Here is a 23,260-nt window from a genome sequence, read left to right on the forward strand (position 1 = left end):
TCCCACGGGCCACAGTCCTTCCTGAAACTGCTCCGGCGTGGGTCATCTCTTCCACGGGGTGCAGTCCCTCCAGAACGGCTGCCCCAGCTGGGCCCTCCACGGGCCACAGCCTCCTTCAGGCCTCCACCTGCCCCGATGTGGGGTCCTCCCCGGGCTGCAGGGGGACAACCTGCTCCACCACGTTCATCACCACGGGCTGCAGAGGAATTCTGGCCAGGAGCCACATTACTGCTCCCCCTCCTTCTGCACTGACCTCAGTGTCTGCAGCCATTCCTCACAAGAAAAAGTCTTCACAACAGGCTAGCAGATGCCTCTCAGGATCTTTATTACATCTCGTTCACCTCTCATCTCCTCTCCACTTCTTGCAGCTGGGCCGGGCCGAGTTGGGCCCAGTTGCCGCACGGAGGGAGGCCAGAGGGTGAGGGGTGCAAGGCCCACAAGGCTTGTGCCTCCCCCTCTCTGCCCCTGCTCAGCTGCTTCATATTTTCTCTTCCCTCTTTTTTCTGTTTTCCCCTTCTTAAACATGTTCTCGCAGAGGCGTTATCAGGGAACATTCTGCTACCAATCGGCTCAACCCTGGCCAGCAGTGGGTCCGCCCTGGGCCCGGCCAAGTCCACCAGACAAAGGGGAAACTTCCAGCAGCTTCTTGCAGAAACTACCACTGTAGCCCCCTCTCACCAAATAAAACCAGAACACTTCTGATGTCATGCTTTCTTTTTTCTTTCCTAATTTTATTCCTCTGGGATGAAATCTTGGCCCCCGTAAAATCAAACACAACAAATCTTTCACTTTTTCCTGTTTCAGATCCCTTAAATATCAGTAAATTTCTCTAAAGGTATTTGCATTTTTTCCATTAGCACATTTGCATACGTTCGTTGTCACAATGGGCTTCTATGCTACTCTGCTCCTGAGACATGCAGTAGAAAAAGATGCAGAAAAAAACCCTTTAAACCTTAATACTCTGTTGTGGATCCACGTCTCATTGATATTTCTCTTCTGACAAAGTATCGCAGTGTTGAATGTTCAGATGCTGTGACAATGATTAGTAAAAGAACTTCCTTTACCTACCGGTAGTTTGTACAGAAAGTTAGTAACCGTCTTTTTAACTTGCATTCAGAAGGAAAGGGACCTAGAGGTTACCAAAATCAGTTCTTCTATACTTAATAACATTTTTAGGCCCGGTGTGTCACACATGATTGAAGTTACTGCTACCTCACCGAAGCCACCCTTTTCAACAGTCAGCGCGAGTTATAAACTTAAATAGTACTTGTTCACAACTGAGTACTCTGGCAGGGAGCAAGAGCTTCCTGTGTGGTTGGTTACTGTTAAAAAAAAAAAAGAAAACTGTTTCAGAATCACAGGATCATTACAGTTTGAAGTGAGCTCGTGAGATCTTGTCTTTTGAGTCCAATCTCCCTCACAAAGCAAGGTTAATGCTGAATTGGGCCAAGCTGTTCTGGGCTTTGCCCATTTGGGTCTTGAAAACCTCCCAGGAGTATGGAGATTCTACAGTTTCTTGTCCCAGTGCTTGTTTAGCCTCAAAACATGCCCCACCACTCCCCTTATAGCCAGCTGGAACCTTGCTTCAAATTATGATCACTGAGCCTCATTTTCCTGGTATGCACCTCAGTAAAGAGCCTCTGTCTCTCCAATTAGGTGTTGGAAGGTTGCTACTAGGTACCCCTAAGTTTTCTTAATTAATGCTAACTTTTGAGGGGAAAAAAATGTTGGAGTAATTTTTAAGGACAGACAACGAGTAGTGAGACTATCAGGTGGTGAATGGTATGTGATAATGAGAACTTTCATAGGCTTTTGGGGAATATTTGAAACACTGGGTAGGCACCTGAGCGAGTGAATTAATTCCCTCCAGACACTCCGTCAGCCATTTCCGATGCAGGGTTACAAGTGTAAAGTTGGTCCAGCAGGATTCTCACAGACCGCTTGCTAAAGACCTGAATACAAGTTAAAGCCAAATTTGGATGAACAGCAGAACAGACATAATTATTTTTGCAGCTAGAGCACTAGGTTACATCTGAATTACCTGCTCACATTTCTGATGCAGACAATCTCCCCCTAGGAGCCTTTACAGACAGAGTGACACCAATCTGCGCATCCGTAATTACAGTCTACATGCTATTACAAGGCAGCCTTGCACAAACGCTCATGCAGTGCTGGGAGAATCATCTAGGCCTACAGCAAGCTCCATCACAGAAAATGCAAATCTCTTCGCAGATAAGACACATCTTCCTCCAAACATAGGCTAGCTCACACCCACCTTCCTAATAACAGGCTATACTTCTCTTCAGCAAGATCACAAAAAATTAACCAGCAGATTCCAGGAGAATATTGGCAATACGCTTTACTTCCAGGTACATGTATTCTGGGATTCCTGCGAAGTAAGAGACTGTGGACAAGTAGAAACGATGTCTAGGGAAGGATAGAAATCAACACTAAAAGCGAAATTACTTTCTCCATTTTATTTAGTTAGACATGCAAAACATAAAAGCAAAAACATAGTCATACCAATACCTGAACCTCCACATACCAATACGGGAACCTTCACACAAATAGCACTTTTTTTTTTTTCCCCTCAGAAAAAAAATGTTCCAAACACTGGAAAAGTACCAACTACCCATCTGACAAGAAGGTAGGTAAAGAAATAGCACTGCTAGGTATTGTGAAATAAGGTATGTGAGCAAACCCATACTTTACAGCTGGACATCTTTGTCACCCTTAAGGGAGGATAAATCCTTATTCAAGAGGTAATTATTTTTAATGCAGTTGATGAGCAGTTTTGATCAAGGATGAGGACTCCATATGCAACACATCTGAAATGCAGCCATTTCGGAATACGGGAAACAGCGGCAGAACGTGTGTTTCCACACAAGTACAGTGTCAGTGGTGGTGACTTACCGATCGCCCTGTGTTTTTTGAGGGTTCAGAAGGGTTTACCGACGCTCTGGGGGCCACCGGCTGGGCCCCGGGGGTTGCCTCTCCTCAGGTCACAGCCCAGACAGGAGGGCGATTCCTGCAGGGAAAGAGCCGCTGCTGGAAGCGGGTCCTCCAACTGCCGTGGACCTACCCGCCTGCCAGCTGCTGCCGCACGGCGCTCCAGGTCAACGCCCGCCTGGAGCGGGAGGCACGGGCCCGCAGCCTGGGGCGGAGAAGACCGCGTTACGCACGAGAGGTAGGGGGGAGCCGTGACCGCCGCGGGCGAGATGCGAGCGGCCGCTCCCGGTACGGCGCGGATGACGGCGGCCGAGGCGTCGCGCGCGTGGGCGCCGGCCCCCGCCTCTCCCTGTCGCCTCGTGCCCGGGCCCCCGCCCCGCGCGCACTAACGGCCCTACGGGCCGCGCGCTGGGCAGCGAGTTCCCCCCCCCCCCGCCGCGTCGTCCGGCGCGGCCCGGCGGCCGCAGGCCCAGGGAGGGTGGCTGCGCCGGCGGAGCCCGCCCCAGCGCGGCGTCTTTGTTCCGAGCGGCGGCGCGGGCCGAGGCCGGGGCGGGGAGCCCCCGCTGCGCTCATGGCGGGAGCGCGCGGAAGCGCCCCGATGCCGCTGTTTTTGCGGGTCGGGGACGCGGCTGCCGACGGCGGCCGGGGCACGCCGCGGTGAGCGGCGCTGATGTCCAGGGGTGGAGGGGAGTGCGCTGTGCGGGGACCCGGGGCCTGGCAGCCCCGGCCGGGCGTTCCGCGGCCCCCCGCTCGGCTCCCGCGGCCCCGGCCGCCGCAGAGACCGCCCGCGCCCAAACTTCGCAAAGTCTGGCAGCTCCGCTGCTGGGGCGGCGGCGGCTACAGCAGCAGCGGGCGGGGGCAGCGGAGGAGGAGGCGGGGGCGGAGGGGGCGGGGTGCGGGCCGACGGCGGCAGTGGCAGCGGCGGCATCAAAGACCCCCGATTCCTGCCGCCCTGGGAGCCATGCGCTGCTGTCTGTAATGTCAGCGGAACAGGAGAAGGACCCCATCGCGCTGAAGAGATCCCGAGGTACGGGGAGGGCCGGCCCGGGGGCTGGCCGCTGCCGGGGCCTGACCCCCCCCCCCCCCCCCCCCCGCCCCGCGCTGTGAAGAGAGCTGGCTGTGCCGCGGGATGCCCGCACCGGCCGGGCCCCCCGCTCCGGGCCCCCCACACCCCCGCCGCGGTCCCTCCCTGCGGCTGGCGGCGGCGGGAACCGCGCTAAGTTTGCGCGGCGGGGCCCGGCCCGGCCTCGCGGGCTCCCGCAGCCTCTGGGCCCTGGAAATGCAAACCTCGGGCGCGCAGATGCCACCCGCGAGTGGAGGCGTGCGGGTGCGTGGCGGTGTCGGGTGTGGGTTTTTTTTTTTCTGGAATTGCTGGGCGTTAGTATGCAGCGTGCATACTGTTGGTGCAAGGGAATACGGCGGCGGTGCCACATGTCCGAACGAGCGTTGATGTACATTACACTCCAGCGTTCGCTCTTCTGCCCCTGGCCCTGCTCTTCTGCTTGATTCTCGTTGAGATTTTTTTTTTTTTTCTCTTTTCGGGAAATGAAAAAGTGATGACAGACCTCCAGTGAGGTCTGAAGTATGCTTTTCTTTGAAATATGCAAGGGGAACGGTAGAAACACGGTGTCTCTTCCGACTTCGGCTGTGCAAGTGACTTTAATGGCAGTAGCACACCAGCCTACGTAGCGGTGCTTGTGTCCTTACAGTCCTTAAAAACAGAAATGCGTTTCTGAACGAAAGACGGTGAGGTGACTGAATTGCGTGAAAATCTTGGCAAAATTACAAGATCTGCAACTTACTGCTTCTCTTTTCCTCGCCTCCTGTTTTGCCCCAGGAATTCTATTGTTCTTGATGTTTTAAGCTTTTTTTTTATGGTCGGGTAAGTGGGGAAAAGTGTGGATTCTGCTACGCGTTTTGTCATTGATTTACAGCTTGCTTTTGTAAAACTGTTCTATTAACAGCTGGATTGCAGCCTTGAGAATGAGAGGATGAAAATATACAGGAGTGTTACAAAGGAGACTGGGATTTATTAGACTCCTTCACTCTCAAGCCCCAATTCTGCAGATATTTGAGCATATACAGTTTCATATCCCCGAGTTACCTACTGAATTCCATGTGATTACCACCATCAAAACTGTTCACAGTATCCGGGCCACAGAACAGGCTTACCCAACCCTTAATCTGGTTGAAATTAGACTCTTTTTAATTTTCTGTCTATAATGAAAAGTTTATTTGGCTATTTATGTTTCTTGGAAAAATGTTCTTACTGAGATAAAAAGCACTGTTTAAAAAGACTCTGGCATTCATCCTGTAAAAACCTAGCCAGAGACTTGTCTGTGAATATCAAAGTACTCCATAGTGTATTTGCAGTATGTTAAGTACGGCATAAACTACATGCAAAGTCATAATCTCTTAATGTGTAAACAAAACTACAAGTTGCAGTTCTCCTGACTAACACTGAAAACAACTATCTTGTGTACGTGTGAAGGAAAAAAGACTACAGGACTTATCTCTTCTCCTTTTCCCAGATGTAAATGGCTGAAATATATTTTATCTGTTATCAAATAAAGGAATAGTTATCAGATACGTATTTATGTAGATCCATTACATGTATTACATCCCATTCAAAATTATTGTATTTTTTCCTGGAAGACTAGTCTCGGGCAATGAAATGATTTTTTGCACCCTTAGAGCAACGTCCCAAAATGCTTGGTAAACCTTTTAATGAAAGTCTGTGTGGTAGGTACCAAAAGTGACTTTCTGGAAAGTTTATTTTGGCTGCATGAAAATGCCCCTGATTCATTCTTTTTTTTCAAGGTATGTTAGGACTAACATTCTGTTTCCTTTCCTGTATAAATTAAATCATTATAAAATCCCCAGGGAAAATATAAATTCGTAGGGCTAAATTAAATCATTGACCTCACACAGCGAGCACTGAGAATAGAAAAGCTTTGTACCTTTCCACACGTAGGACTCGGTCCTGCAAACCTGGGCATATGAATGGCTTCACCCATGTAAGTAATTAATGTAGAAATCGGTGGAACTTATCACTGGAATGCTTGTATTCATATGCTTTCCGTTTTGGAGAATGAGATCCCAGAGAGGAATTTAGGTGTAATTTTATAAAGTTTTGAATTCTGTGACCGTAAAACAGTATTTGCATCTGATCCTCAGTATTCCACTTGATCACAGATTTACTAATGTCTGTGCTGCTAGTTGTTCAATTTATTAAAAGAAATCTGGATTTTTGTAATATTCTGCTATCAGTGGTTAATGTTTATGTATTAAGAGTACAGGACCCTGAACAGGAGAGTATTTTATGCAGTTGTGAGGAATGGTGTTCATACTACAATCTCCCACTGAATTTGTGAAAACCATATAGGAATACTGGAGAAGAAGCTAATGGAAAGTGCAGGGACAGTTTTGAGCAAATAGTTTATCAAGAAGATGATTTACAGAGTTGGAATTTAAGGGAGATTTGTCATAATTCTTTATGTAAAACTTTATGCTGTGATTATTTAGTATATACAGTTAATGCAGTGGCAGTGCTTCAGAGCGCACTAAGTATATGCAGGAAAAATCAAGGCAAAAATGATTACTCTGATGGTAGGTTACACTGGGATATGCTGTGCTCAAGCATGAATTTATTTTTAGAACATGACTGTGACTTCATGCCCTAGTCTTTGAAATTCAGACTTAAAATTTGATAGGTGATGATTCAGGATATCTGCATTTTCCTTATGTATGATAAAAAATGAAATTAAATTTCAACAGTAACAGCCAAAGCCAAAAGGAGGCAGAACTGGATTCTTGTTTAAGGTAGGGCTGATAAATTCCCTGAAACTTCAAGAAGGGGAGAGGGGCTGGAAGGAAGTGCTAGGAGTGAAAATTTGTCAGGCCTCTGTTGATCAGAATTACTTGAAATAACTCTTGGATTACAGTAGGTCTACTTCTTCTGTGTGAGAAATTTTTTTTTTGTTGTTACTTTACTGAATAGTCCTAAAGCTGGTTTAGATATCTACTGGGAATACTTGTCTAATGTAGAGCGGTGTAATGACATACATCATGTTTCTTTGCATAAATCACAGTTATCTTCAGGTTGCCTTTGGTAATAAAGACAAACCTGTGTGTTCAGCTGTATGCTTGCATCTTGGTAAAGTTTTACTTGTATTCTGAATATGAGTTTAAAACAAATAACAGTAAATTTTTTTGTTGTTGGCTAGCCCACTTCTTTCTGTTCTATATATATATTTTTATTTTTTTTTTTTTAAGAGCAAAGAAGCTATTCTCTTGATGGGCCTGGGAAAAAAATGAATTAACATACAGTTTCTTAATGTACTGATGTCAATATCTTAACATGTGTTGCTCTCATATCACCCCAACGGGATTTTTCATACTTCAACTCGGGGTTTTCTTTGCTTTGCCATATGATGGCAAATCCTCTTGAGCCCCATGAAGGCAGACCGTCTGGGATAGGAAAGAATGTGCTAGAATATTTTTTTTCAGGGGGAGGGGTTTCGTCTATGGTTTAACTAGAGTTTTAAAAATGAAAGCGACAGTGTTTGCAACTGAGACTTTGTCCCACTGTTACGAAAGGTGAAGAAGAATCCCAGGTTAAGTACAGGTATCTCTTTGTGTTGCTCAAAGTTAAGTCTGATGGAGTCATCGATAAAATGAACATTCTTTACTTCTTTTTGTGCCAGAGCAGCTGTGCTCAATTATTCTATGAGGTTTCTGCAGAGTAGGGCAGGTTTGCTTAGAGGCCCTCTAATTTTTGGCAGGTGTCTTTTTGTTTGATCAAGTCTTGCATTTAGCAAAATTTAGACCTGATAAAGTGGAGATCTATCTAAACAACATGGCCGTTTTTCAGTGGTTTTCATTCATGGGTCTACTACTGTTTGCATTTTCCTTCATGGCATATTGTAATGTACTGTTGTGTACTGGTACTTTGATAAATGCTAAGTCTGTGTAAGTTAAATAGGAGGTGAATCTTAGGCATGGTTTTAAGCAGTTCTTTTGAAAGTTTTATGCATTATGCAAATGATAAATACTTGTAAATAGTGGACATGTTAAGAACCAAGGGACAGATAAACATAAAATAAATGGAAGTATTTATTCCCACTGTAGTGAGCGTGAATTGGACATTAAAGTAGTAATAGAGCAAGATAGCTGGATAGGAGGTATGCTAACTTTGGCCTCCAGTTGTTTGCTTCTTAGGGACTTGCAATGTAAGGCCAGAATTAATGCAAGTTCAGTATTTGGAACAGATATCTGTTGCTATGACAGACAGAGGCAAACTTAAAATACAGTCTCTAAGAAAACTAATGCAGTATTGCACTGATTGAAATTTTGTAGGTGGTGACAGTGGATTGGATGGGTTAGGAGGACCAGGAGTACAACTTGGAAGCCCTGATAAGAAAAAGCGCAAAGCAAATACACAGGTAAATTCCCTTTGGTTCTTTTGATTTCTTAATAAATAGTGCGCTCAGATGTTTGCTGGTATGACTGTCTTGCATTGTTCAGAATGTAAGTCTGTTCTCACAAGTAGCAAAATATTTCAGTTGTACTGTGGAGTTGAAATTTTCATAATACTAGTTATTCTCTCTGAAGTTATTTTAATCTCTCTAGGTTCCCAAAGTCCTATGAAGAGAGGAGTGCAGTGAAACTGCTACAGTATTTTACCATATAGATTTGATTCTGAGACAGGCTTTCTTTTAATGACTTTGTAGCCATTGGTAGAAATCTGTACAGCATGAGTAGTCACCATGAGACTAATTTTCTTTTTACTTTTATTCCTGTATGTGTGGATTTGTGGGCTAATGGATCGGTACAGTTTGTTAATGCTTTGACCAAACTGTTGGCATATTCCCCAAGTGATTTTCAAGCAAAAGCTGCGAGGCAAGTTCGGCTCCTTTCCAGTAAATCCCTGCAATTTGGCATTTCTATACAGTTTCTGTTTCCAGAAAAGGAAGCCTGAATACAAAACATCTAAAGCAATTATATATCTGTAATGCAGAATTTTCCCTTGTGTATTCATTCAGCTTTTAGTATCTGTTAATTTGGTACTGCTCAGTGAGGTAATTTTATTTATGTAGGTCAAACTCTCTGTCAGGCCTACCCAGATTCCATTGAGATGTGAATCAGTTTTCTTACTTTTTGTTTTGTTTTAAAGTAGTCATGGTGAAATCTGCTCTAAGAAATACTTGGTTAATTTAAGGGTTTCAGACCTCTTTCTTGGTGGAGCTTTCCTTATGTTCTGGGATGGTGATAGCTGTAGAGGACATGCGGATTAGTTTCCTCCCTTTTCTGACTGGGTTCAAAATTTGCAGCACAGCATATTTTATTATTACTTTTTTTTTTTTTAAACACTTCAGTCTTAGTTTGTTAGTATTTAGGAGGAAATGCTTTCTGTGAGCACAGTTAGCGTAAGGGTGAACAAGCTAGATGTTCCCCAGAGGCTAGTCTAGAATGAAATTCAATTGTATAGCTACTCTGATGATATTTAAACAGCCTCTGGGCTCCATTAATCACACTTGATTATGCTCTGTAACCAGAAATCCTTCTATTTTATACCTGCTGACTAGGCTTTGCAGACTGTCCACAATCACTGAATGCTCATAAGGGCAATGCTCCTCTGTTGGGCACACAGGACATAGAAAATTCCTATATGCAGACTCCTATATACCTATTTTAGGGTTACAATAACACTAGGTTTGTATATCCTCATAGAAGTGAGATGTCTTAAGACATGTATATTCAGTAAAATGAACCCAAAATGAAACTAAGGAAATGCTTCAAATCTGCTCTTCAGCATTTGGAAATGTTTTGTGCATGGGTTTAAGTGCCACATGGCTTTCTGTATTGTTGCTTCTTTTATTTAAAAGATTAAGAAATGGAAGTCACACATGAAGTAGTATTTTCAAAGCATGGTTGTGCAACTGCACAATTTTTAAAACATTGAGGTTACTGTAAATCCCCATGTTATCTGGAGCCCAAACTCCTCTCTTGCCTCTCTACTGAAATTTCAGACAGCCTGGCAAGGTACAGTGAGTGAGCTTCAAACAACAGCTGAACAGTTCTTTTAGCAGTAGTGCTGCTAATCCCAGGACCTTTGTGGTTGGTCTGTCTTGCAGGGAAATACTAAAACTAATTTAAATGTTGTATTTAAAATATTTTTAGGGATCATCATTTCCTCCTCCATCTGAATATGCTCCACCGCCGAATCCAAGCTCTGACCACCTTGTAGCTGCAAATCCATTTGATGACAACTATAATACTGTATCTTATAAGCCACTTCCTTCAGGAAATCCGTATTTTAGTAATCCTGGTTATCCTGGCTTTGGAGGCTATAACACTTTCAGAATGCCACCTCACATGCTGCCCAGAGTGTCCTCACCGTATGGCGGTTCTTACTCTCTCAGAAACCAACCACATCCCCTTCCTCAGAACCCTGTGGGAATGGGTTTTAGTCGACCCCACTCTTTCGGCTTCGGTCCACATGATAACCCAGGTTTTGGAAATCAACCACCTTATAGCAGTGGTCAGATAAATCACAATGTCAGTATGCCTGGTCAGCATTTCAGACCGAGTCCTGGTGAGAACTTTGGCCATTCTGGTCAGATACCTCACCCTGACGTGCCATCTAACTTTGGTCCTGGAAACAATCCAAATTTCCCAAATTCTCAGCTAGAGTCAAACCATTCTTTTGTTCCCCCACCAAACACGTACAGCCAGACAAAATCATCAGCACAAAAACAAGACTTTAGTCAAGGTGCAAGCAAAGCATCCAGCCAGAACACTGCTGCTCATCAGCATCATCACAGGACAGAGGACATTGTGAGTCAAGGTAACAGTGACCTAAAAAACGTTACTCGAAATAGTGTGGTAAATCAGGATAATAGCCATTCTAACAGTGCTGATAACACTAACGCTGGTCATTCAAATGGGACTCAGAGTAAGTCCCGCCAGCCTCGAGGTACTGCTGAAGGATGCAACTCCGAAAAGAGCAGCAAAACACCCCTTCATCCCAGTCGTCATGGTCACTCATCCTCTGAACCCGTCTATCCATGTGGAATTTGTACACATGAAGTTAACGATGACCAGGATGCCATTCTGTGCGAAGCTTCTTGTCAAAAATGGTTTCATCGTATCTGTACAGGCATGACTGAGTCAGCTTACGGCCTCCTTACAGCGGAAGCGTCAGCAGTATGGGGTTGTGATACTTGCATGGCGGACAAAGATGTCCAGTTAATGCGTACAAGAGAGACTGCAGGACAGCCTGCATTGAATACGGATGGCTAACGACGTGAATTGCTGGGAGTGGTTTAAATACTTGCTGTGAAGATTTGGTTACAAATTGAGTACTTCACTTTCTGTGGACAATCAGTTGTGTTTGGTTGCTGTCATCTTTTTTCCCTAATTGTTTTCATTCATAAACTTCCATCTCTGCTTTTGTACTCTTATTCTTATGTGTGCAAATTTTTACAGGATGGAATATTTTTTTTGTTTCTGATTAAACTGTAAAACATAACTGACAGCTGGTGAGAACTGGTGAGCAGTAGGATGTGCATTGACAATTTTATTGAAGGCAAAAATGTGCCTGTATGAATAGCCCCTAATTTGCTAGTGTTAATGTGGCAACTAACACTAGTGTTTAGTGGTTGGTTTTAATGGTACTTACATTTGCAAGTACTCATTACTTTTTTTTTTTTTTTTTTTTTTTTTTCCCTTTTCTTTTCTCCTGTCAGTGTCCGATACTGATGTTCTTGCTATCCTTTCTTTGAATATACTGGAGATAACACAGCGGAATGTGCAGTACTAATAGGTTTTATTTTAGGGTAAATACAGAGGATTTCATATGTGCTTTTTTTTCTATTTTATTTTAAGTAAAGCATTAACACACTATTTAAAAACTGTTGACTTCATGGTTAGTAACAGTGAAACACGTTAACTCTTACACATTCATATTTCCCTGAAAAGGCAATGATCTTTTTTAACTTCTCAGCAAATACTTACTTTCTGAGGACTCTTGCTAGGTCCTGCAGTATTTGGAAATAGTTACAAAATGTGATTACATTGGAAAAAGAACATACCAAGTTTATGGTTGGACTAGATGGCCTTTAAAGGTCCCTTCCAACCCGAACTATTCTATGATTCTGTGAAGTCCAGTGCTTTAAAACTAGAGAATACCAAAACTAGGGTTGCATATGTAACCTTAATTAATTAATCTTAAGCACATACATTAGGATAGTCTCTGCATCTGTCACACTTGCGCAATCGTGCACTTCTCTCTTATCCTTTCTAGTCTCTTGCCTCAGTGGTGCCTGAGAATTGTGAACGAACTAGTGCAGGGAAAGTCCTGCCCATCTTCTAGGGCTCTCAACTAGGGCCTGCTTGGTTGTCCTGAGCTTACGCAGTCCACTGGGCATGAGGGAGGGTGCAAGGCAATGGAGTGTGCTCAGCACAGGCTCTGAACTGCAAGATCATTTGGCCAGCAGACTGAACTCCCGCCGCTGTCTCAGCCAGCCTTGCAGTGAAGGGGTGGGAAATCTAGGGTGAAGACAAATGCAGCTTTCACATCAAGTGAGTTTGTCTCACATCAGGAGCGAGTCAGCAGAAGTTTAACGTCTTCACTCAACTTGACATCCTACTGAGAAGTAAGAATGGTACTAGAGCCTCATGTGTGATGCTAAGAATTCTATTTTAATGTGAGTGATTTTATCTTATTTTTGATCTCAAAAATAATCCCCCCCCCCTTTTTTTTTTTTTAATGTGGGGAGACATCTAGCCTTGAAGACTTCAGCCTTAGCAGTGGGATAAAGTTGCATATGCAACTGAAAATGCACGTTTCTGTAGAGAGAAGTGTTGTTTTAACTTAATAAAAGGTGACACTGTAATAACAGACTCTGCTTGTAATACCACTGTGCTGGAAACTTCTAGTTTTTAAACAATCAGCAATTAAATCATATGTCAAGCACTACAGGTACTAGTCACTGTCTTAATGTGATAAAGTGTTTAGGTCTGTGGTAACGAGTGATGTAGGAGCCTATATAGAATACAGTCATCTATATAAAGAGGTAGTTTTTATAGTCAGCTATGCTAATGAGGGAAAAGTAAGGCCTGTTTGCTAGTTCACCGTTGCGTTTGATTTTGAATGAGCTCTACTGTGGTACTTTCCTGGAAGATACTGTGCAGATCTACGTAACAGTCCTTGTTTTATTTTAAAAGTGTTAAGTTTTATATACTCTCTTACTGGAAAAGTGCAGTATTGCCCTCCTTTTTTTGCCTTGCCTCTCATCAGGAAAAAGGAAATAATGTCTAAAGTGTCAATGACAGAATTAATATCTTGAGGATTTCCTGTATGGAGATGTAAAGAAAGTGCAAGGCAGATCCAGGGCTTCTGTTTTCATCGCTATTTGCTTTATTTAGTACAGAGACTAAACTTAATCTTGTTTTGTTGGAGGTGTGATATTTAAAAACAAACAACAAAAAACCAACCAAGTAACAACCTCTGTTAGATTTGTTCTTCAATAGTTCTCCTAATGACTGACTGACTGTTAGAATTTGCTTTTGGTATTCAAAATAGAAATTAAACCAAGCCTTGTTTAGATAGATTTGTTCCTCTGGGAATCAGTTTAAGGTTTGCAACAAATTTGCACTGTGAAGTTAGTGGAGCTGATTCAGACTTAGAGCAACATCAATGAAATTAAAAATTTTGCTCAGTGAAAAGTCAACAAAAGCTCCAATGATGATACTGTTACCCAAGCGTACTCTTCACAACACCTTTCCCACTCCCACACGCAGTTCCTGTTGCAAAATTATGTTTGGGGCATTTGTTCTCAGAAGTCCAGTTAATGTTTTAACATTTTGGAGCAGACATTGTATTTAAGATAGCCGTGTATTTCTTAATCTCTCCCTCAACTCTACATGAAGCTAACTAGTGTTTTCTGTATTAGTTAGCAAGACATTAGAATGTAAATATAGTGTTCGTACCAACTGAAAATCAACTGGAGTGTAATTCTGTAAGGCCTTAAATTGTGTATTTGTGAAACTTATTCTAACAATTTATTTCAGTTTTTCTACTGCAAACCTTGGGTTTGCAACCCAGTAAATTTTCTGCATTTATTAACCTACAAATTCAAGGCATTAGCAAATACCAATTATATAAAATAAAGAAACAACAAAACCAAACTTGTTATCACACTGATTATAGAGATATGACAAATTTGGATCTCCAAAAGTCATCCAAAAGCCAATGTGCTTGCCCTCCTGATCCGCTCTTGGCATACCTGGACTCTTTGTCTAGGGAGAGGGTTTTACTTTGTTTTTCTCTGCATGTATTGACTAGTAGTAGTGAAGTATGCACAGGAAAAACAACAGTCATGTTTTGTTAGTAAGGTACTAGGAAAATGTCAGCTGGTTAGAATTAGAAATTAGTTATAGAAGGGTGGGTGGGAGGGAGGGCTGATTAGAATAGTTGAGGGTTTTTGTAATACTCTGAAACAATTTGTATTGAACTATCATGTGCTTCTTTCATTACTAGTGATTTAGACTGTACAGGTGCTGCACAACAAAAATATTGCAAAGATTTTGTAAATCTTACAAACCTTAATGTTTTTGTGGAAAATGCCTCTGTCCTTTTTTAATACTCCTTGTCATGGTCAGAAATGCAGCCTATATTGCCCAAAATGGTCTTTTTTTTTTTAACTCCTTTCTTTTGCCCCAGGCTGAAATAAATGGGTATAAACTGGATTGAACTGTCCTTAATACTTAGGATTTTTTTTTTACCAGAGACCAGTTTTAAATGAGAAAATACATAATTTGCTCTTTAAAATACTTGTTTCATTGGTGTCAGGGGAAGTGACAGTGCTGCATATAGGCTAGAGGGTAGGTATCAAACATCCTGTTTCTGGCTGTTTTACTAATCCCTTCTACAACTTGAGACAAGCAGGTTAACTGCTTGCACCTCAGTCTTTTCTTTCAGAAGATCAAACTAATGCTTACTTCCCGAGGATATTCAGAGGCCTAGTTATTATTTGAGATCTTCAGATGAAAGAAAATAGAGAAAAGTAATAGTTTGCTCTATTTAAAACAAAGCTACAATATTGGGGGCTGCTCAAAGAAGAATATACTTTGTGACCTCTGAAGTTTTTAATCTAAGAACTAGTTTTGTAGTCAAATTTTTCAGGCTTAACTGCAAGATTGTCAGAAATAACAAAGTCAATGGAACTGCATGCACACAGTCAAGAAGTACATGAAACAACTTGTATGGAACTATCATGTGCTTCTATGTGTGCCCTTCACTAAGGGCAAATTGTGCCTGACCAGTTTGGTGGCCTTCTATGACGGGGTAACAGCATCGGTGGACAAGGGACGAGCAACGGATATCATCTACCTGGACTTGTGCAAAGCTTTTGACACTGTCCCGCACGACATCCTTCTCTCTAAACTGGAGAGGCATGGGTTTGATGGACAGAGCACTCAGTGGATAAGGAGTTGGCTGGATGGCCGCACTCAGAGAGTGGTGGTCAACGGCTCAATGTCCAAGTGGAGACCAGTCACGAGCAGCCTTCTTCAGGGGTCCGTGTTGGGCCCGGTCCTGTTCCACATCTTTGTCAGGACAGTGGGATAGAGCGCACCCTCAGCAGGTTCACCAATGCCACCAAGCTGTGTGGTGCGATCGACACGCTGGAGGGGAGGGATCCATCCAGAGGGACCTTGACAGGCTGGAGAGGTGGGCCCGTGCCAACCTCATGAAGTTCAGCCAGGCCAAGGGCAAGGTCCTGCACCTGGGTCAGGGCAATCCCAGGCACAAATACTGGCTGGGCAGGGAATGGATCGAGAGCAGCCCTGAGGAGAAGGACTTGGGAGTGCTGGTGGATGAGAAGCTCAACATGAGCCAGCAATGTGCTCTTGTGGCCCAGAAGGCCACCCGCATCCTGGGCTGCATCAAGAGAAGTGTGGCCAGCAGGTCGAGGGAGGGGATTCTCCCCCTCTACTCTGCTCTGGTGAGACCCCACCTGCAGCACTGTGTCCAGTTCTGGAGCCCCCAATATCAGAAGGACATGGACCAGTTGGAGAGGGTCCACAGGAGTCCACGAAGATGATGGGGGGGCTGGAGCACCTCTCCTGTGAGGCCAGGCTGAGAGAGCTGGGGCTGTTCAGCCTGGAGAAGAGGAGGCTCCAGGGAGACCTGATAGCGGCCTTCCAGTGCCCCCCCCCTTTAGGGGGCTACAGGAAAAATGGGGAGAAAATCTTTTAGCAGGGCCTGTGGTCATAGGATGAGTCATAATGGTTTAAAAATAGAAGGATGCAGATTCAGACTGGGCATCAGGAAAAATTTTTTACCCTGAGGGTGGTGGAGCACTGGCCCAGGTTGCCCAGAGAGGTGGTGGATGCCCCATCCCTGGAAACATTCCAGGCCAGGTTGGCCGGGGCTCTGAGCAACCTGATGTGGTTGGAGATGTCCCTGCTCCTGGCAGGGGGGTTGGACTGGGTGGACTTTGAAGGTCCCTGCCAACCCGAACCATTCTGTGATCTAAGAACGTTTGAAAGTGTTTGCAGTTCAGGGCCTATGATATTTGCAAGTGACATGGTTTTTATGGTTTGAGATTTTTACAAAATCAATAGTGTTCAAATGTAGCACCTTTCAGACATTTGCCTTTATTCCAACTTAATACAAGAACACATCTGCATTAACTATAACCCTTTCATTTTATAAATAAACATTGCCTAGCAGTAAAAGTATTGGTGTAACATTTTTTTAAAAAAGGAAGTCGTGCTTCTTATCATGTTGTATGTGACTTAAATGACTGTTTCATATTAAAACTAATCTTTCCTTATGTACTGCTTAAATATACCTGTTTTGGGATATCAGTTCAGTACTTTTTATACAATCTTGAATGTGTTCCACATTGGTGACATGTATTTTTGCAACAACTTTTTTGTTTCAGTTTTAAATTAGAGCATGTCTGAGGTAATACATGCGTTAGTGCTGTGGTGTGTGGCAAAGTTAATGTATGTAATTCAAATTGGAAAAAAGTTTCCAGACTTTGTCCAACATTAACCCTGTTTCCAGGGATTAAATTACTATGTAATACAAATTATTTCATATCATGATGTGTTTTAAGCTACTCTATGAAGTATGTGAAACATTATTGTTTATGGATTGGTAGCTGGCATGGTATCTTGCATAGAATGAGGTTTGATAGATGGCAGCAATTCACAGTAATTAAAGCTGACTACCTTTCAGAACATGCAGTGCTTATGTGCATTGTCATCTTATTGCCATAACTGTTGGTGTGAATTTCTTAATATTAGCACTGACAAATGGGTGAACATTTGGTAATAAGCTCATGGGTGTGAAAATTCTACTCTGACACTCTGGTTTAGAAAACGTAATTTTTTAATCTATTGGATATGATTAGATATATGCAGGAGGATGTAGAACTGGATGTACTTTAAAGTTATTCTGCAATTCCTCAGTTTTGCCTGAAGCTTTCTCTATTAAAGACTCTTCCTTAAAATTTGAAAATTAAGTGTACTTATCAGAACTCTTAAGGCAATATGACTATCCTACACTACATCTTGAGTTACGCACATTCACTTTTCTGTATGGAACTCCTCTGATTCCTTGTAGGCTTATGCTTTATATGAAATAACGAGTCCCTTTTTTGCCCTAGTGCTGTGTGTCATCAGTTCAGAGGTAATTAATTCTGAATGGTGTTCTGCCCCTATAGCTTGAAGTATTCAACGTTGCCTTTAGTTTACTGGTTCAGAAATGGCTTATCCCAACGTCATAGGGAATACCTATTTTTGTATTGTTTGCCATACATGATAAATTTTGCTTTTCATGTCCAATCAAACTGCCTGTCTAAAAATGATTTTTGATCCAAACCCACCTTTTCACTCGGAGGTTTGTGTCCTGTAATTCAGGAATTGCTGTATTGGAGACAGTTTGGGATTGGAGTAATGTGAGATGTTGTGTCTATTCCTAGACACTCGTCTTCTAAAGGTGAGATCTCATCATCTAAATCTGAACTTCCATGTAACTTAAGGAGGACAAGCTTTTAATACATTAATTCTTTTTTTTTTTTTTTTTTTGCATGTCTCGATAGTTTTTCTCTGAAATGTGAAATGATATGGAGTTGTTGAGGGATTTTTTGCTGGAAAGACAGTGTATCCTCCAAGCTTTTCTATATGCCCTTTAGAGCAGGCACTGTGTTCTTTAGGGCCATCTCACTTGGATTTTTTTTGTGTGTGTGTGCATATTCTCCTTTCAGTGTTAAAGATGAGTTGAAAAAGGCAAGTTACCAATCTACTGCCATCCAAACAGTGCAAAATATAAGCTGATTAAGATTGTTGGCATTTAAATTTTTTGTTAATAATGATGTGATATTTTACCTTTTAGAAGAACATATACCAGAATCTGATTCAAGCATTCTTGGAAAATGTATATGGTAGATTTTGTCAGGCACTGTATGTAACTTTGTTGCTTTCTGTTGTCTGGTTTCAGTTTCTTTTAAAAATAAAGATAATTTTTGCGGAGAAGTTGCCTATTGATTTTATGGAGATGATGTCATGCCTAGACTAACTCTTCTAATGTTTTGCCTATGAGAATGCATTTGGATTAGGCATAGTCCTGCAATAAACAGTATGAAGTTGTATTGATAGAAAAGACAGCTCCTGCCTCTCCTGGAGGGGTCTGCTGTTTTTTAAATGCCTTAATCTGAAGTAACTTCAAAGCAGAGTAGAAGATGTCTTTCACCATAAGCCTTGTTCCTTTCTTTCCTTTCTTACAGGATGGGAGGGAAGGCTCAGGCATCATTTGTCTGAATAGATTTGTAGAGCTTTCTGCACTTGGGAAGACATTATGCAAATAATTATTTATTCTAATTTATAAACTTATTACTAAGCTATTCCTCTTTGTTGAGGTGCCAGAACTAACACAAACCGAATCAGTACCTTACTAATAATCTTAAAAATCAACTGATAGGGGTGGTCCCAAGCCACACATGCAAAACAGTTTGCTGGAATAAACAGCATCTTGTATAAAATGTTCCTGCTCTTCTTAAAAAATACGGAGGGGTGAGAGAAATGAGAGAGAATTTAGAAAGGATGGGAGATAAAAAAAGATTATTTATTGAATTAAAGATACAAAAATGTATTTAAAGCATTATTTTCCCACATAGTAAAGCCTCTGAAGCCATTAGAAGTGAAATAACCCCTGGAAGAGATGTATGTATCGGCAACTGGAAGGTCCAGAGTGTTTTATTCTTATTATTAAGATTTGACTGGAATATAAATCTCCATCCTTCATAGCACATGCAGTGGGAATTTAAGAATAAAGTTTTCAATGAAAAATTTTATCTCCTTTCATTACAAAGTTTCTCACCCTTTTGATTGATAAGTTCGTGCCAACAGAAAACAGATCCTGAATAGACCTGTCTTTTGTTTCATTTTGCGTAAGTGTCACAGCGAGATCTCAGTCATTTGTCCAAGTAAGCTAGCAATGTAGAATGTGTATGACATAGGTGGTATTTCTGCCGATACACATCCATACAAGACTTCTTAAGGTTGATCCAAGACCTTGCTCAGTCCCTTTGGTGTCTTTTAGGAGCTAAATCTGCTAGTTTGGCTTAGAAATGTGGTAGTGACATTTACTGTGTCATCTATGAGTGGAATATAAAGCTTTGCATTGGAGATCTAGCTTTTAAATAAATAGACTTTGTTATGCACTGGAGCTATTTTGTATAACTTGAGAATACCAAATACAGGTAACTGTAATTATGTCTTGTAAAGTGAGTATACATAGTATGTTCTTTCTGGCAGGAAGAAATAATAAGCTGCTTCATTTCAGTATATTATCTGTGATTAAACTAAAAATGACACCTGGATGACCATGCTCGACCTTGTGCTCACCAACAGGGAGGGACTGGTCGGGGATGTGAAACTAAAGGACAGCCTTGGCTGCAGTGACCATGACATGGTGGAGTTCAAGATCCACGGGGCAGCGAGGAAGCTACATGGCAAGCTCTCTGCCCTAGACTTCAGGAAGGCGGACCTCGGCCTCTTCAGGGACCTGATGGGCCAAGTGCCATGGGAGGCAGCCCTGGAGGGAAGAGGGGCCCAGGAAAGTTGGTCCATATTCAAGGAGCACCTCCTCCAAGCTCAGCAGAGGTGCATCCCAACGAAGAACAAGTCGGGCAAAAAGGCCAGGAGGCCGGCGTGGATGAGCAAGGAGCTCCTGGACCAGCTGAAAGTAAAGAAGGAAGCCTATAGAGGGTGGAAACAGAGACAGGTAGCCTGGGAGGTCTACAAAGAGGCTGCGCGAGTGGCCAGGGATCAGGTGAGGAAGGCCAAAGCCCTGGCAGAACTGAATCTGGCCAGGGATATAAAATGTAACAAGAAGAGCTTTTATAGGTACGTAGGGGACAAAAGAAAGTCCAGGGTAAATGTAGGCCCCCTCCAGAAGGGAACTGGTGTCCTGGTTACCCGGGACGTGGAGAAGGCTGAGCTACTCAATGACTTTTTTGCCTCAGTCTTCACTGACAAGAGCTCTTGTCCCACCACCCAAGCTGTAGAAGGTGCAAGCAGGGACTGCAAGAATGAAGAACTGCCCATTGTACTCGAAGAGCAGGTTCGGGATCATCTGAGGAACCTGAAGGTGCACAAGTCCATGGGACCTGATGAGATCCATCCTCGGGTCCTGAGGGAACTGGCGGATGAAGTTGCCAAGCCACTGGCTATCGTATTTGAGAAGCTGTGGTGGTCTGGTGAGGTCCCTGATGACTGGAAGAGAGGGAACATAACCCCCATTTTTAGAAAGGAGAATAAGGAAGACCCAGGTAACTCCAGGCCGGTCAGCCTCACCTCTGTGCCTGGCAAGGTCATGGAGCAGATTCTCCTGGAAACCATGCTAAGGCACATGGAGAGCAAGGAGGTGGTTGGTGACAGCCAACATGGCTTCACTAAGGGCAGATCGTGCCTGACCAATTTGGTGGCCTTCTATGACGGGGTGACAGCATCGGTGGACAAGGGACAAGCAACTGACATCATCTACCTGGATTTGTGCAAAGCTTTTGACACTGTCCCACACGACATCCTTCTCTCTAAACTAGAGAGACATGGGTTTGATGGACGGACCACTCGGTGGATAAGGAGTTGGCTGGATGGCCGCACTCAGAGAGTGGTGGTCAACGGCTCGATGTCCAGGTGGAGACCGGTCACGAGTGGCGTCCCTCAGGGGTCCGTGCTGGGCCCGGCCCTGTTCAACATCTTTGTCGGCGACATGGACAGTGGCATAGAGCGCACCCTCAGCAAGTTCGCCGACGACACCAAGTTGTGTGGTGCCGTCGACACGCTGGAAGGGAGGGATGCCATCCAGAGGGACCTTGACAGGCTGGAGAGGTGGGCCCGTGCCAACCTCATGAAGTTCAACCAGGCCAAGTGCAAGGTCCTGCACCTGGGTCATGGCAATCCCAGGCAAAAATCCAGGCTGGGCAGGGAATGGATTGAGAGCAGCCCTGAGGAGAAGGACTTGGGAGTGCTGGTGGATGAGAAGCTCAACATGAGCAGGCAATGCGCCCTTGCGGCCCAGAAGGCCACCCGCATCTTGGGCTGCATCAAGAGAAGCGTGGCCAGCAGGTCGAGGGAGGTGATTCCCCCCCTCTACTCTGCCCTGGTGAGACCCCACCTGGAGTACTGTGTCCAGTTCTGGAGCCCCCAGCACAAGAAGGACATGGACCAGTTGGAGAAGGTCCAGAGGAGGGCCACGAAGATGATAAAAGGGCTGGAGCACCTCTCTTATGAGGCCAGGCTGAGAGAGTTGGGGCTGTTCAGCCTGGAGAAGAGGAGGCTCCGGGGAGACCTGATAGCGGTCTTCCAGTACCTCAAGGGGGCCTACAAGAAAGATGGGGAGAGGCTGTTTAGTAGGGCCTGTTGCAATAGGACGAGAGGTAATGGTTTTAAAATAGAGGGGGGTAGATTTAGATTAGAAATTAGGAAAAAATTTTTTACGATGCGGGTTATAGAACACTGGAACAGGTTGCCCAGAAAGGTGGTGGAGGCCCCATCTCTGGAAGCGTTCAAGGCCAGGCTGGATGAGGCTCTGAGCAACCTGACCTAGTCAGGGATGTCCCTGCTCCTTGCAGGGGGGTTGGACTAGATGACCTTTGAAGGTCCCTTCCAACCCTAACCATTCTATGATTCTATGATTCTAAGGCAGAAGACCAGGACTCAACAGATCTAAGACTTTTATTGTCCATAAATGAACTCTCCAAAATTGAAGAATGCATTTTGGATGTCAACAGCTGCATTCTGGAGTGGTGGGAGATTTTGAGTTACTATTACATTACAATCATTGCAGCCGATGCTGCTCTTGGAACTCTGATTTAAGGCTATCGCCTCGAAACCCAAGCTCTTCCATTATTTCATCTAGGAAGCAGGCAAATAGGATTTTGACTGCTATGTGCAGTTTTGGCCTCTCCATTTTCTATATAGAATTGGAAAGATTTGGAGGTCAGCAAGGAAGATAAAGCTATGTAAAGGAAATGTAAGTAAGTTAAGAGTCTTTTTAGGAAAAAAGAACATCTCTCAGAGTGGAGAAAGGCACCTGAAAGGCACAGAAGGGATGTTTAGAACTTCCTTGGTTCATCCTTGTCTGCACTTGCCTGAAGTTTGTCTTGCAACACAGACAACTAAGAGAGTATTAAATAAAGGTAACATGAGACAGGTTTAAAGCAGACGAGTTTTGTTCTCACATGGAAGGTCTTTCCTCAGCTCTTATTTACTTACTTATTTTTTCTTACAATTTTGTAGAGTGATAGCAGTCTGTTTATGGAGATGTCATATTTTAAGTTTAGGTTCAAAACCACAGAAGTCTCTTCTCCCACTGCAGCTGACAGCAAGGCTCTTTATGCCACAGTGCAGATCCTGCTGTAAGTCTGAAAACATGTGTTGTGCAAGGTTTAAAAAAAAAAAAAGTCATGTGCCAAAAACGCCTAAAACATTTTGACTTTCAATTAAATATCTTTCCTCTTGTACTTTTGAATGCGCCTGGAATGAGGAATTTAATTCAGTTCTCGGATTCTAGTCCATGCAAGCATTCATCCAGATAATACTGAAGTGGGTGAATGCGGGTGGAGAATATCCTAGAAATCACATCAATTACGATGGATTTCTTGCTCTGGAAAAGTTTTAAATCTCTGTGATATCTGCTTTTATATATACATACACTACTTAATAGCAGCCACTACCATTTGAACATTGCTTGGTAATACAGGTAACAACATAAAAATTAAATCCTCAG

General features: G+C 43.4%; 1 protein-coding gene across 1 annotated transcript; it reads left to right on the top strand.

Annotated features, from left to right (window-relative positions):
• The first annotated feature begins 3,864 nt into the window (after positions 1–3,864).
• Positions 3,865–11,408, top strand: PYGO1 (pygopus family PHD finger 1). The gene is made up of 3 exons (XM_086757036.1): positions 3,865–3,976; positions 8,308–8,393; positions 10,132–11,408. Exons 1-3 carry the CDS (start codon positions 3,928–3,930, stop codon positions 11,251–11,253), a joined length of 1,257 nt encoding a protein of 418 aa, XP_086613162.1. The 5' UTR covers positions 3,865–3,927; the 3' UTR covers positions 11,254–11,408.
• Positions 11,409–23,260: the final 11,852 nt, after the last annotated feature.

The sequence above is a fragment of the Chlamydotis macqueenii genome, chromosome 12 (assembly GCF_036417535.1).
Source record: "Chlamydotis macqueenii isolate bChlMac1 chromosome 12, bChlMac1.mat, whole genome shotgun sequence".
NCBI classification, from domain to species: domain Eukaryota; kingdom Metazoa; phylum Chordata; class Aves; order Otidiformes; family Otididae; genus Chlamydotis; species Chlamydotis macqueenii.

Coding starts and splice junctions, on each gene's coding strand:
- PYGO1 (XM_086757036.1), top strand. CDS start 3,928: ATGTCAGCGGAACAGGAGAAGGACCCCATCGCGCTGAAGAGATCCCGA. Junction 3,977..8,307: donor CGCGCTGAAGAGATCCCGAG/GTACGGGGAGGG, acceptor GAAATTTTGTAG/GTGGTGACAGTGGATTGGAT. Junction 8,394..10,131: donor AGCGCAAAGCAAATACACAG/GTAAATTCCCTT, acceptor AAATATTTTTAG/GGATCATCATTTCCTCCTCC.